Here is a 15,568-nt window from a genome sequence, read left to right on the forward strand (position 1 = left end):
ACTGACTTGAAGTGGAAACTCTTAGGAAGTAAGCTTCTAGCATTGCAGACTAACCTGGAAGCCTTTCCAGAGCAGGAAGATGCAGCAGGTGGATTGTGTAATGAGTGAGGTCTAGAGCTGGTGAAGACTTAAGTGCCAGACTACCATTCATGTTAAGCATGCATTTTTAAAAGCTGTTCACAGAAGCTGCCTTCTCTTCAGAAAAAACAGCTGGATTGGGACTGTAGCATGAGTGCAGTAGAACTTTTACCCTTTCATCCTGTGCCATTTTATCACTAAAAATAGCCATCCCAAGGACAAATCACTCTTGATGTGTTCTGGATGTAGATCAGAGGCCTCCTTGGCTGCTTTTTCCTAAAAGCCACCTATTCTAAGCATACTTAAAGGGGGAGGCAAGCACCAATGCATCTTGTGTAAAAACAACAACACTTCTCTCTTTTTTAAAAAAATAGTATTTATTAAAATTTTAAAGATTACAAAAAGAAAAAATAAATACACCATATTAAACAAAAACAAAACAACACATCACAACAAGTAATAAAAAGAAAGAAAAAGAAAAAGAAGAAAACAAAAAAATAAAGACCATTAAAAAACACAGCGAATCTTCCCATAACATATCTTTCATTTGCTTGTTTCTTTGACCTCCTCACACCTCCCTTTTTTGTATTCTAGTTCAATTAACTATTTCAGCAAATCCTTTCCATCTTTTCCAATTTTTGTCCTGTAATTTATCTTAATATTAATGTAACTTTACTTTCCTTCCTTTCACTAATTAACAGTCTGTTTTTTCCTAAACCTTTATAACATTTCTGCTAAAACCACATAACTTCATTCCAACACCCTTCTAACATTCATTAATTTTACAATATTTCTGTAAATAGTCTTTAAATTTCTTCCAATCTTCCTCCACCGACTCTTCTCCCTGGTCTCGGATTCTGCCAGTCATTTCCGCCAGTTCCATGTAGTCCATCACCTTCACCTGCCATTCTTCCCGGGTGTAAAAACAACAACACTTCTCTCTCTCATTCAGACGTACAAGTTACAACAAACAGTTCATGAAAAGGAAATGGTCACAGTCCATAATTAATACAGCCTAAAAGATTTTGGCAATCTTCACAGAACTTTAGCCTAATGGTTGCCATCAATTTGAGTTGAATTAATTTTATAATGACATGATTTTAGAATGTTGTACTATCTTATTGTTGTTAGCCGCCCTGAGCCCGGCTTCGGCTAGGGAGGGCGGGATATAATAAAAATTATTATTATTATTATTATTATTAATATTATTATTATTATTAAAATGTGTCCTTAGCACTGTGTGTATGTTGTCTCTAAGACTTCGTGAGAGTGCTGAAGTCAGCCTTCCTTTAATCTTGAAAATCTTTACTTGAACAGGCTTTCTCTTGTGTTAGCACTGAAGGCACCATCATTGTACCATAGACCAGTGTTAACTTTGTATAGCTCTGTCCTGGGTGCTGAATAGGCTTTGAAGGCTAAATGTGTAATATGAACTGGAGAAATGCAGCTTTTGAGACTTGTTTTGCATTTGTTGCTGGATTGCATTGCTGCGAGGAAGGAAGGAAATAATAAAAATGGAACTTGACTTTAACAGTTACAGATAGGTAGCCGTGTTGGTCTGCCATAGTCAAAACAAAATTTTTTTTCCCTTCCAGTAGCACCTTAAAGACCAACTAAGTTAGTTCTTGGTATGAGCTTTCGTGTGCATGCACACTTCTTCAGATACACACCTGTGTATCTGAAGAAGTGTGCATGCACACGAAAGCTCATACCAAGAACTAACTTAGTTGGTCTTTAAGGTGCTACTGGAAGGAAAAAAATTTTTTGTTTTGACTTTAACAGTGATTCTTGATAAAATATGGAAACATTTTTGCATAAAGTTAGATAACTTTTAGTAGCATAGTATAAACAAAGTAATGGAGTCAGAAGACTGCTAAAGGCTAGTTCTGACAGTGTTGTGGGCACAGAAGGTTGTATCTAAACAAGCTTTATTTAAAGTAGACCCATTGAGTTTAAGGGATTTAAATTAGTTACGTTCATTTGTTTCAGTGGGGCTACTCAGAATATGGTTCACATTTGATACAACCAAATGTGAAGAACCCAAAGTAAGATCTTAATTTATTTTAGAAGAAATATTAGCTTTTTACTATATTGCATAATTTTGCTATGTTTTAGATCTGCATACAGTGGTACCTCGGGTTAAGTACTTAATTCGTTCCGGAGATCCGTTCTTAACCTGAAGCTGTTCTTAACCTGAAGCACCACTTTAGCTAATGGGGTCTCCAGCTGCCGCTGTGCTGCCGGAGCACGATTTCTGTTCTCATCCTGAAGCAAAGTTCTTAACCCGAGGTAATATTTCTGGGTTAGCGGAGTCTGTAACCTGAAGCGTATGTAACCCAAGGTACCACTGTAATTTGTCAATACTACTGTCAAGATCCAGGTTACTGATCTACTTCTGTTTTCCTTATCCCAATAAGCTGGAGATGCTGATGATCCACCAAGAATTACTCAAAACCCAGTCATCAATGGGAATGTAGCAATGGCTGATGGTCACAACAACACAGAAGAAGACATGGAAGATGGTGAGTCATCCCTTCTACTTGCTTTGATGCGGGTGGGGAGCTCGCTTGTTTTCTGCAGTGAGTAGTATATCCATTTGATGGACCTGAAAGGCTTTTGCATCCTCATGTATGTATTTGGGAGACATGGTAGAAGTTTACAAATCAACGTGTAGTGTAGGAATAATGGATATGGAGTTTTTCCTCCCTTTCTTGTAAGACAATAACTCAGGTCATCTAATGAAACAGGACAAATGAAAGATTTTCTGCACACTGTTCATTATTTTTTATGGAACTCATTGCCACAGGATGTGCTGCTGATGGCTAGTGGGTAAGAGGGCTTTAAATTATGGCAGATTCATGGAGGAGAAAAAGGCTGTCTCTGTGGTTTTGCCTGATGATGGCTACATGGGACCCCTGAATTTAGAGGAAGCATGCTTTTGAATACCAATTTCTGGGGAGCAGCGGCAGGGGTGTGTTTCTGTGTGTGGCCTTCCTGAAGACTCAGATTGGCCAGTGTGGGAACTGGGGTGCTGGACCAAATGGACATTTGCTGTGATCCAACTCACTTTATGGCCTGTTCATTCACAAGTTGTTAAAAGTATTGCTCTTTTTGCCTAAGATAGGCAAAAGGGCTTTGCCTTCCAGTAAAGTATGGCTCACTGGGCGGGGTGGGGTGGGGTTAACTAGCCGTGGCTTATTGTCTGTTTTGTGGGCCTTAATCATGTGAGCAATACAATGCAGGAAGCCATAGCTCTGTCAATACTTTAAGCATCTGCGGGAATCTCCAGATGCCTTCCTAGATTACTTTGCAACTGCACCTATGTTTTAACTGTAACCCAGTACCATAGGAATAAGTCAGTACAGTGGTCAGACTGTCTTTTGCACCATTCAAATAAACGTATAATAACAAAGCTTCCTGTTTTCGGAAGCATTCCTTGTGGGCTGGGCCTGCCATATATGCTCTTTGTAGTCTGCATTTATTATATATATTTTGTATTAAATTTAATATTTCATTTAGCAAGACTCTGAAGTGGTTAATAGGTGGCTACATCAGTCTTGTATTAAAGCCTTTGTCTGGTAGTCATAGGTGACAAAGAATTGTATGCAGGTGAGCACACAAAATTATATGCAGGTGAGTGAGCAGGTTAGTGTAGAAACTAAGTGGGCTGCCAGAGGACAAGGCAAAGGAGCTCTCTGATCATTTTCTTCAAGTCCCCAGTGAAGTTACCAATGTATGGGCAACCATGGCATGGCTATCCTTGTCTGGCACACCAGCTGAGGTTAGTAAAGGTCACTGAGGCTTCTTGTGACAGAAGTGGATCTAGGAGTACCCCCAAACTGTCCACCAGCTCCTTCAGATGGAGTGCAACTCCATCCAGAGGTGGTTCAAAACCCAGTTCCCAGATCTGGGAATCACCCATCCATAGGGTTTCCATCTTGTGGGGATTCAGACACATTTTTAGTCCACTTTGAACTACATGCAGTGTAATTTTGGTCATTCCTGGCCATCCCACCATTCAGCTTAATTGAATGTCTCTAGGCTCTAGTTTTATGTGAGATGTTGCTTCTTCAAAGTATCAGACCTCTGCAAGGCTTTTAATGGGACCCTTCTAGGCTGCCTGGCTGAGAAAGTGGTCTTGATTATGTTGTTGCATGCCACCCCAATCCCCAAGAGGTGCAAGGTTCCAGGAGCACCTATGGTTTGTTTTATTTGTAATGAGGGACAGCAGAGACTGTGGTAGCTTTAGGATATATAATTTAATTACACATGGTATATACATGAACCAATGATGGAGGGACTCACAGCATTAACACCCCAAGAAGTTATTGCCCCCCCTCCCCTCCCCTCCCCTCCCCTCCCCTCCCCTCCCCTCCCCTCTGGCTTTTGTCTTTCTACCAGACAGTTGAGGAAGGGGGCCCACCTATTTGCCCTCTGGCACAGAGCCACTTCCTTTTGCCTTAACAACCCCTACTTAGGGGGCTATTAGCAAGAAAATTGTCTCGCTATTCCAGCAGTTGAATTCCTCTTGGATCTAGGAATTGGAAGGAACTCCAGCATACAGCCTGTCCCCTCTCCCCACAAAAAACTTGCTAAGATGATGTTTAGTTGTTCTTATTTTTTTTTATTCCAGATAGAACAATGTATTCATATTTAAATGAATTCACATAAAATTAAGTACCAAAATCTGCTTTAAAAAAACCTTATAACCAATTTAAATTCTTGCTTTATTGTCCTTCCTTCAAGTTGTCTTGAAGGCTCTATGGAGAAATTTGGTGTGGGTTTTTTTTATGATAAATGCAACTTCAGGAAGTTTGCCTCTAAAGCCCGGGCTCATTGCTTGTGGTGTACAGTTTCCTAACATGTACCAGATAGCATCATAATCATAATCATTATTATTCAGTATAACTTGATTTCTTATCTTCCCTTCACCACAATGTCCAAGGGTGGGTTACAGCAATTTTAAAATGCAATTTTAAAATCAGTTTAAAACAAATTACAGTCAACAGAATAGGAGGATTATTATTATGGGGTCAATAACATATTAAGTGGATGGGCTGTGCCCTTCCTAGAGGTCACTCTCACTGCTATGCATAGAGAATGAAAGCGAATCATATAGAGTTAAAATGATCACTAACAATCCTGCGTGAGGTATGTGCCTTTCCCCATCACTTGTGACTTGGCTTAATTTACTTGGGTCACTTGGAATGATTAGCTGCATGGGAGCTTTCAGCCGGTTCATTTCAGTTCATTCCTTGTGAAGCACATAAATAGGTTGGTCTAGACTCTAGAGCTAGTGGGACTGGGATGTATGGACTTCAACTGTTTGGCCTTCAAAATCTCCTTCTGGTTGTTATAATTTGATAACTTTTAAAATGGCTATTGCTGCTTAATCAGAGGTTAAGCCACCCTACTGAGGACAGCCATCACAAATGCCAGATGTGAATGGGCCATTACTCCCTCTGAAATAACTTATGTGAGGCTTGAGAGTACTCCTTGATCCACCACTGTGGAGGGCACTTTGCTAGTGTTGGCTGGTATACCAGCTACAACTACTCCAGTGTTGGCCACTGTGAGAACAGAATGCTGGATTAGATTCTGGGCCATTGGCCTGATCTAGCAGGCTCTTCTTATGTTCTTATATGGTTCTGGGCCAGGGTTTTATCAAAAGCCACCTCTCCCATTTCACCCTGGTCACTTTGATCTATGAATGAAGGTTGCTTGATGGTGCCACACACCTCCGTGTCAAGCCTTATGACTCAAATGCATGCTTTCAGTGTTGTGGCACCTGTTCTCTGAAGTTCTTTTCCTTAGCAGTGAAGGAAGCCCCAACAAACATTATGTTTTTGACATTAGATGAAAACATTTGTTTTTTCCCAAGCCTTCCAAGATCAGTCCATTTTAAAACTTCAGCTTTTGATTCATGTTGACTTCCAAGTTTTTTTTAAAAAAACATTGATTTATTATTTGTATTACATGTTAGAAACTGTTTTTGTGCACTGCTCAGGTATTTTTTTGAATGTAGAGCTTTTTATAGATTCTGAAATAAATTTTAAAAATTGGAATTTTGAGAGGGAGGCTTTCCGAAGACGTTCATGGTCGCATAACAGCTTTGGTTTCACAAGTAAAAATCTGGCCTGGGGGAGTAACTGTGCCTTTACTAATTGAAATTCATTTGGGAGTGTGTGTGTGTGTGTGTCTGTGTGTGCGAAAGAGAAAGAGGGAGATCCCAGAGGCAGGGAGGAAGAGCGAGATTGAAAAGCTATGTAACAAAAGCTTGTCGTTTGAAATACTTTTATTTGACTGCTTTGTTTTTCTGTGGCAAAAGACCATAATGGAATGCTGAGTTGGCTGTTGAAAATGCAAAAATGCACATTGATTTCATTTTGTGGCTGCTTATTGCATTTTTTTCAAATAACTTGAAACGAAGCTTCTTCTTTTAATGTGAAATGCCATTCAGTTCACCTCCAAACTGAACTCTGTCAAGAATGGATCAATGTTTACATTAAAAAGATAGAGCTGTGTTTATTTTATTATCAGGGGATCTGTGACTTTACATTTTGATGTTTTGAATCTGAAACTGAAGATCCCTCCCCCTGACTTTTTAGCAGCTTCTTTGTGTGAGAAGAATAAATGTTGCACAGTTTTTCATCACTGATCATACACAATACAGTGGTACCTCGGGTTACTGTATTCTCCTTGCAGGTGCTGTCAGCTACTATTAGGTACTGATTATCTAGTAACAGTAGTTATGCGGGTTCCTCTTTATGCTGTTTTTTAAAAAAATATTTTGTACCAGAGGTTTCCCCATGTCTGATTATGTCACAGTTTAAAACCTTATGCATCCTGTATTTTATGCCCCCCCTTATGCTTTGTTGCATAATTGCACTGATGATGGTTTTTTTTGTTTTGCTGAGGTTGTATACTTCTTTGCATGGGTTTTGTATATATTTCATTGGGCTATTTCAAGCCACATTTGGCTTACAGTTCAATCGTTATAAGCAAAGAAGTAGTGAAGTGTATGGGGTTTTTTTTGGTGTTTTTTTTGCAGGGGGCGTTATATGCACAGTCCAACCATAAACTAGATACGTAGACTTGTTAATATAAAGCATTCCATAGCAGGGGGAAGTTCCAGAGTCTGGGTCCCACACTACAAAGAAGTCCCTCTTTTGTATCCACTGCAACTGATGGTGGTGGGGAATTAATGATAATCTTAGTGGGCGGACAACTCACACAGGGAGGAGATGAACTTCTAGCATTTGAACTTGGAACCAGCCTGTAAGCCACTGAGATTGGCATGATAACAGAGGTGCACGATTCAAGTATCTGGCCCTGGTCAAAACTGCAGTTGGTACAAATTGCTGCAACTAAAATTTTCAGCTTTCAAAGGAAGCTGGTGGTACAGTGTACTTTTTCTACTGCTTCCTTAGAATATGATGTTGGAGAGGGGACAAAGAAAGTTAGGTGTCAACTGCATACTGGTACAGTGCTCTCCAAATCTCTGCACAATAAATTCCCTTGGTAACTAAAAATCAGAAATAAAATATACAGTCTATTAAAGACTTTATCCTTGCTCTGCAGTGTTCTTACTGTTTCTACATCTGACTTGTTCAATGCATATGGGGTGTTTTGCTTCTCAGATGAAATGCCACATGGTGAGTGGAGGCCGAGCACCTTTGGCCTTGCATGGGGACTAAAAGATCAGGCTGATTAATTTGCATTTAATTGATCTTTGGTATTTTGCAGACACAAGCTGGCGGTCGGAAGCAACTTTCCAGTTCACTGTTGAACGTTTCAACAGGCTGAATGAATCAGTCCTAAGTCCCCCCTGCTTTGTACGGAACCTGCCATGGAAGATTATGGTGATGCCACGACTCTACCCAGACAGGCCGCACCAAAAAAGTGTAGGATTCTTTCTTCAGTGCAATGCTGAGTCTGATTCCACGTAAGATATTTTATACACTATACATTTCTGTATAGCACCATCTTAACCTCTTGCATTTTCTGACTATAACTTCTGTGTCGATTGATAGGACAGCATGAGGAATGGGGCTTCGGCATTCAGGAAGGATGTATAGGGGCATGTGCTTAGATGTGGAGGAAAAAGTCAGAAAGTCGCATTAGAGAGGCCTGATCAGTCTGATTTAGTCTTCCTTGTTGTCTGCTGTATATTGAGTATAGTATGTTGAGTTTGACATAACTTAATTTGGGATGAATGCCATGTATGTTAGTTCTCAGATATATATTGACCAAATGAATAAGCTATTCAGGCTGGTATTTAATAGTTTTGAATAGTTAATAGGTTAATTACCAAATACATGAACCAGATGAGGATGCAGACTATTTGACCTTTCCCAACAAGAAGAAAGCAGCACGTGCTCAGTGAATCTATATACAGAGCTGATTTATTGAAGCATAAATTGGCTGCACTGTTGCATACTTACTGCTGCTTCCTTCTGGTGAGGTGCTGCCTGTTTGAATTCCCTCATGCATGAGCACAAAATGATCTGAGCATGTTGGAATGCTCAGTTGCTGCTATTTTGTTTTGTTTTTTTGTAAACAAAGAAAAGCTCGATGCAGAAAGGCCTCCCATAGGAAAAGACTAGAGCCTGTCAATTGATTAAAAATGGGTAAATCAGCTAATTTTAATTAATAATCTTGAATATTAACAAAGCTGCTAGGCAGGGGTCCATTTGAAAAAGTGAACACAGGTTGAGAATTGTACGTTTCTTAAAAGTTGGTTTTAACATCTAAAGCTGATGTTGGCTGACTCAGTTTACGTTGTTAAAAATCAAAGCTTACAGCCTTAACAAAACAGGGAATGGAAATAAGGTGACTACAGCAGATTTTTGTATATATGGGATTGGAGCACATCACTAAGAACTAGAAGCCACAATCTTGGCTGAGTGGGAGGCACAGTGGAGTTCATGTGTAACCTTTTGAAGGAGTCTCCTAACCCTCAAGTTGAGAATGCAAGCAAATCAACATTCCGAGAACAGTGGCATCTCCATTTGCTGTTTCTTAACCTGTAGTAGCAGAAGTCTTTTTAAAGTATTCCTACCTGCTTTAGAGGAGTTGTAGCATTCTTAGATAGCTATAGAAGAAAATGCACCGAGCTGGAAAAATTCCATGGTGAGTGAACACATAAAAACAGCTCTGTGAGAAACTGAGCCTCTACTCAAATGCTTTCCGTGATGTTAATAGTTTGTAATGGCTCTGAGAGCATTGAAGCAAAGTTTTTTTTATCCAGAGGTGGCAAGAAGTAAGGTAGGCCTGTTCAGTAAAGCACAGTTTATTAGGATCTTTTTTCTGCAGCTCAGCATGTCAACTGTTATCTCTTTAATTGTTGCAGGTCATGGTCTTGTCATGCACAAGCAGTGCTCAAGATAATAAATTACAAAGATGATGAGAAATCATTCAGTCGCCGTATCAGCCACTTGTTCTTTCATAAAGAAAATGACTGGGGCTTTTCCAACTTTATGTCATGGAGTGTAAGTAACAGCGTGCAGCAGCACAAGAGCCAGTGTGATGGTTATGAATAAGTTTTGGACTAGAAAATCCATGTTCAAATCCTCAGCCATGAGGCTCACCAAATGATTCTGAGCAAGTCTCCTTCCTCCTCCCTTTATTTCTTCCTCTTAGCCTAACCTACCTTACTGGGTTGTGAGAATAAAACAGGTTCATAGGTTGGAGAGAACTGTGAATACCTCCTTGAGACCGTTTGAGGAAGGGTGGGATAAAGAATACAACACAGTGTAATTGGCATTATGAGAAAGAAGTCCCATGTTAAGCTCTCAACTGGTGGTCCTGCTCACATAAATTGTGACGAGCAGTGATCTTCCTCTCTGAATAGCAGGAGACATTCCTGTATCATTCAGACTCACTGTTGAAAGTTAGTGTGCATTTATAGACTTCAGGTTTTAAGAAAAGAGCTTTCAAGATTGCCAGTCATCAAAGTGAAGTTAGTTTGGCCTTATATGTGATTTGATTTTTAATGTTCTTGTCAATTTTACTTTTTGTAGGAAGTTACTGATCCAGATAAAGGCTATATAGAAGATGACAAAGTAACTTTTGAAGTGTACGTTCAAGCTGATGCTCCACATGGCGTGGCGTAAGTAGCTTATGATCTTTTGACTGGAACAAGTGGTTGGATTGTGGGTCAGTAACCAAGTTTCTTAACAATCTTTGATATCCATTGTGAATTTGGTAAGTGTCTTGTGTTCAGTGTTCAATAAATCACTTCACATTACTGTCAACTGCTAAGCAGCACCTGCTCATTTTGTGGTTTAGAATTCAGTCTGCCATGCAATCTTTCTTCAGAAGGTCTTTGAAGAGCATACTCAAAAGGATAAAATTTATAAACAGATTTCTGAGTACATGGAACAAAATTCTAAATATTCCACGATGGATATATCGCCTTAATGACCAGCAAGGTTGTGTTGGTGGATACAGCTTGGTTCCACAATAGTTGTCCATTGTATTCACACACTGGAAATACATTAATTTGTGTGTGTGTGGTTCTTGTAACCCAATTCATGGTTTTTATAGGTGGGATTCCAAGAAGCATACAGGATATGTAGGACTGAAGAACCAGGGAGCAACCTGCTATATGAACAGCTTATTACAGACATTATTTTTCACAAATCAGCTACGAAAGGTAAACCAAAGTTTTTGTGACTTCCTTGTTTATATGCTGCTGAATTGCTATGGGGATAGTAGGAGCGACCCTCCATAGCTGTGCAGCCTAACATTATTGCACTGGAGATGTGCAGGATGCTATAGGCAATAATCCATGTTACGAATGCAGCTGGTAAATTATTGTGCAGTAGCTGCTTGTCCTACCCTGCATCTACAACTTGCTGCCTGAACCAGCACCCACAACCACACCAAGGAAACAGCACCACAGAGCTATTCCAGGTGCTGGGAAGCAGCCTTGGCAGCAGAGAAGACGATAGAGATGGCAGGCCAGTGGAAGGAAAAGTAGAGTAGCTTGATCTCTTAGTTGGCAGTAGTTGGCATGGAGTTCATCCTTGTGGCAGAGAAAACCTCTAAGCTAGCAAATGCCAGTTGCCGTTTTGAAGTTCGGGGCAGCCTCAACTTCAAGCATTCTCTAATTGTAAATCCATCTGGTAGGTCACCTGCATTCTGTTTCTTTGTAACTTGTGCCTTCGGACTCCTCAGTATTTATTCTACATGCCCCACCCTAGCTGATACCTATCCATCTGAACATTATTATTCTACCCAATGGTTATGTGTGCATGAGATTTTACCAAAAGGTAATAGTCACTAGCTATCTCCATTGCTGTTGCGAACAGCTGCTTCTTGTGTGCAAAACCTGCCTGAGGTACCATCGATCTTTTTGGCAATGAAGAGACACTCGAAGGGTTTTCTTCTAGAACCCCAGCAGTCCTTGAAGAAGAGGAGAAAACTTGCTGCTGCTTACTGTAGGTTATAGGAATTAAATGAAGCCATGTTCTCATTAAATGTACAGTGGAGGCCTGATGCAAGAGTGGATCAAATGCCCCATGAAATCACCAGGTTGTATACAGCTTAGTTAGTTATGCCCATTAATTTAAGTGGCTCTACTCTGAGTAGGACTAGTACTGGATACAGCTCCTTGTCTGTGCCCATTATCTCTCTTTTTCTTCCTTCTGCCTTCAAAAAAGGGCCCTGCTGGATCAGAATAAGGCCTATCTAGTCCAGTATTTTGTTCTATGGGGCCAGCCCCCCACTCTGGGGTTATGCATGCAGCTGATTCTAACAAATTTCTACTGTCTATGGTGTCTAGGAGATGAGTGGTTCATTCTGGAAGTAGCACTATCCGCTATGATCCTTCAGGAGTGTAGCGAGCATAGTGTTTGGCTTTTCGCTTGACCTGATTGCTCAATACATAGTCTTGCAATAAGCTTAATTTTTTTTAAGTAACTTCCCCACCACCCAGCTATTCAACTTCCTTGTCACAGTGTTTTAGTTGAGCAATGAATGTGCTTTTCTTAGGCTTTTATGCAAACAACCACCACCTGTCACTGCAAAGAGTGGTATCTTTTGTCTCTTCCTGTCTTTCTGGTTCTTTTATGGTCATTCCCTAAGGGAGGCTTCTCTGATATTAATACATTCCTGATTATGATTTCCTTTTAGGTTGGTCAAAGAAAAGAACTCTTGCTTTCTCACTTTTGCTTTTCCTTGCCACTCTCAATTTGTATCAGGCCCTACTTTGTGTACCCATGTTTAGGGTTCTGCAGGGTGTGAATGAATGAATCTTTATTTGCGTCAACCATCGGCCATAGCCATAAAACAACAATACGATATACAAATAATAGAAATAATTATATAAAATTATATAAAATACATTTTAGGATTTTGAATCAATAGTCAAATAATGGATCTTATTCTGATGGCCCCAGCTAAAAACCTTGCAGCCTTTGCTGTCACCTGCTCATCTTGATCTGCCAAGAGAAAGGACACTGTAGCCTTTCTCAGAATGGACAATAAAAGAGGGGTGATATTCTCATTCCTCAAGTCTTTATAAAGAGTTCAAGCCAGAAGGGCATGCACAACCGATTCAGTACTGCCATCTCCACAGGCACACAAGTGTTTTTCATGTGGAATCTGTTGGAATCATCCCTCAAGTACAGCCGAGGACAATACATTCAATCTTGCAAGAGTAAAAGCCCGTCTATATTTTAGAATTGCAAGGTTATGCAGATAGGGTGCCAGAGAGTCGAAATGGGAAGGTGGAAAATATTCATACCATGGGCAAAATGTCCTTATTGTGGCCAAGTTGTTCTGACACTCAGTATCATTTAGGCGCTGACAAATTAGACTGTTTGCTTTACTCACCCAAAGTGAGTAGCTGTTGTGGTGATAAAGCGCAAGAGTGAAGTTTTTGATAGACAGTTTTCGTCCAGGCACTCTTGTGACAATCTTGAAGCCCTAGGGGTATTAGACTGGGGGGATTTGAGTTTACGCGAAGCCAATAGTTAAGTGTCCTACGCCAGATCTGCAATTCTACCGAGGGAAGATTAGCCTCTAGGCGCAATGATGCGTTTGGGACACAGGATGGCACAGAGAAAATTTGCCTTAAAAACTTTGATTGGACAGCTTCCATAGATACAAGGTGAGTGCCTGTCCAAATCTGAGCCCCATATAATAACTCTACTAAGGGTTTAGGTTCTGCAGGGTGTGATGTTGGCCCAGTTTACTGAGGACCTCAACTCTTTTAAAAGCAAGTTTTTAACAAAGAGCTGTGTGAGGATACTGAAGCTCACCTGGCAATTTTACTCTTACCACCCAGAGACAGAATTGAGACTTTGCAAACTCAGTTCCATATGCATTCTGTGTTTTTCCCCCTGATCCGATATAAAATTGTGAATGACATACAGCCCAAGTTGCCTAGAGAAGTTGCAGATTCAGAACCTCCTTTTTTGACAACCCTGCCAAATAAATTATTTTGTTACTTTGCATTTATGCAGTGATTTCAGTTGCTTTTCTCCCCCAACCCCAAACCCTTTCTTTGTACCATGCTAAATTCAGTCACCTACTTTGTATTGTGTAGGATTTCCATTCATAATCTGCTAGTTATAGAAGCAGATTTGTTTTATCACCTAAACCAGCTCTTAAAGTTTTTCAACTCCTGTTAACTTCCCAGCTTCTCTCTACTTCAGTGGTTTAATTTCGCTATGTAGCAGGGGGTTCAGAACTACTCTTCATCTCCCTCCTCTTCCTATGGCCTCCTTTGTCTCTATTGATACCAGCCATTTTAAAAAAAACTTTCTCAACTTCCTACCATTGATGTTGTCTTGTTAGCTGGGTGTGCCCCTTCCCCCTTTTCCCAAGGGACATCAGCCTGGCATATTACTTTGCCTGCTGAAATATCAGCAGGCTTTGTACTGAGGTATTGAGATGGAACCACAGCTTAGTGGTAGAGTGTTTTGCTTGCAGATGATCCCAGGTTGAATCCTCACCATCTCTAGGTAGGACTGGGAATGTTCCCAGCATGAAATCCTGGAAAGCCACTGCCAGTAAGTGTAGACAACACATAGCTAGATATACCAGTGATCCTGGCCCATAAGTTTCCTATTTGATTCCCTTTTATTGACTGCTTGTCTTCATTCTTCAAGGGTGTATTTCTATTTTTTTTCTTTTACGTGCTTGTAATATGCCTTGCTATTCCTGTTCTTAGTCTCTCCTCATCCTAATCTTGTATTAATCCCCCAGAGTTCTACTTTCCTTTCTTGTGGTCTACTCATTTGTCACTAGCAGCCTTTAACCCAGTGTTGTTTGTTGTTCTAAGAAACCAAAGAGACTGTGCAGTTTTCGAGTCAGTGGTTAAAATCAGGATAGTATTGAAAGGTTAATTTTGCCACCTTGAGCAGCCAACCCTGCTGCTTGATCTCAGAAACCTTCATGCGAACTTTGGTTAAAATAAGCAGGGTCCAAATGCATATCAAACACACATTTCCAAAATACTTAGTAGAGTCTCTAGCCATTAAGTGTACTGTTTATTTATTGCATTTAATTCTTTCGGGATGCAGTCCTTCCAAGGGAGTTTAGCAGCATAACATGGCCCTTGTGAAGACAACATTTTCTGCACAGCCTTGGATTGCATTAGTCTCCTTTTCAGACTTTTCTACACAAGCTGCTCTCCTAATTCCCTCTCTTGTGCATTCTGTGTTTTTAGTTTTCTCCCTCACTCCTGTGTCACCAGTGAATAGTTGGAACTATTCCCCTGCTCTTCGATTAAGTCACCCACACAATGCAGCCTTTTGCCATGTCACATTTTAATCCCTTTAGGGCCCTTTGTCTAAATTCACTGGTGTTCTCAGTCCTTCCCAGTTGAATGTAATCTGAGAATTGAATTGGTGTATGTTTCCTCCCTCTTTCTGGCGATTAACAGATAAGTAAAACCCATCTGACCCCTTTCTTGCATGCTTTTAAATGGGCATACTGTCAGTCACGTAGGAAGCTGCCTCATACCAGCTCAGACCATTTAACTTAGCATGGTCAACACTAGCTGGCAGTGGCTCTCCAGGATTCCAGGCAGTTTTCCCCAGTTCTTCCTGGAGATGCCAAGGATTGAACCTGCGACCTTCTGTGTGTAAAGCAGGTGCTCCATTACTGAGCCACTGCCCTTCCCTTCAGGAACATAGGAAGCTGCCTTGTACTGAGCCAGGTGAGAATGTCTCCTCAGTGACTAGAAGATTGCGCCTGTTTTCTGCAATGTGAAAATACCTAGTCTTGAAATTTTAATTATGCATTCTCTTAGCCCTAGCTAAGAGTGATGCAGTATTATCTATGGCAAATGTTTCCCTAGATTTATACAGTCCGATATGTAGCTGAATCCTCGGGTACTTGAACCTCCATCATTGGGAGCTGGAATATTTCCCTGGTGTAGGGAAATGCCCAAGATGTTGGATCTGTGTGTTGAATTGAGACAATACAGCAATAAAAATTGTGCTGTTGTGCATAATTCCAGTTCTGCAAGGTGCTG

The 15,568-nt window shown here is 40.5% G+C and overlaps 1 protein-coding gene across 7 annotated transcripts in view; it reads left to right on the forward strand.

Annotated features, from left to right (window-relative positions):
• Window positions 1-15,568, forward strand: part of USP7 (ubiquitin specific peptidase 7) — a 92,748-nt gene that overhangs the window by 49,157 nt on the left and 28,023 nt on the right. For all 7 annotated transcript variants that reach the window (XM_053363982.1, XM_053363984.1, XM_053363981.1 and 4 more), the window contains 5 exons: window positions 2,496-2,600; window positions 7,825-8,023; window positions 9,431-9,569; window positions 10,101-10,189; window positions 10,627-10,735. In XM_053363982.1, coding sequence (XP_053219957.1) covers window positions 2,496-2,600; window positions 7,825-8,023; window positions 9,431-9,569; window positions 10,101-10,189; window positions 10,627-10,735 — 641 coding nt within the window. The remainder of the gene's footprint in view (window positions 1-2,495; window positions 2,601-7,824; window positions 8,024-9,430; window positions 9,570-10,100; window positions 10,190-10,626; window positions 10,736-15,568) is intronic.

The sequence above is a fragment of the Podarcis raffonei genome, chromosome 14 (genome assembly GCF_027172205.1).
Source record: "Podarcis raffonei isolate rPodRaf1 chromosome 14, rPodRaf1.pri, whole genome shotgun sequence".
Taxonomy (NCBI): Eukaryota; Metazoa; Chordata; class Lepidosauria; order Squamata; family Lacertidae; genus Podarcis; species Podarcis raffonei.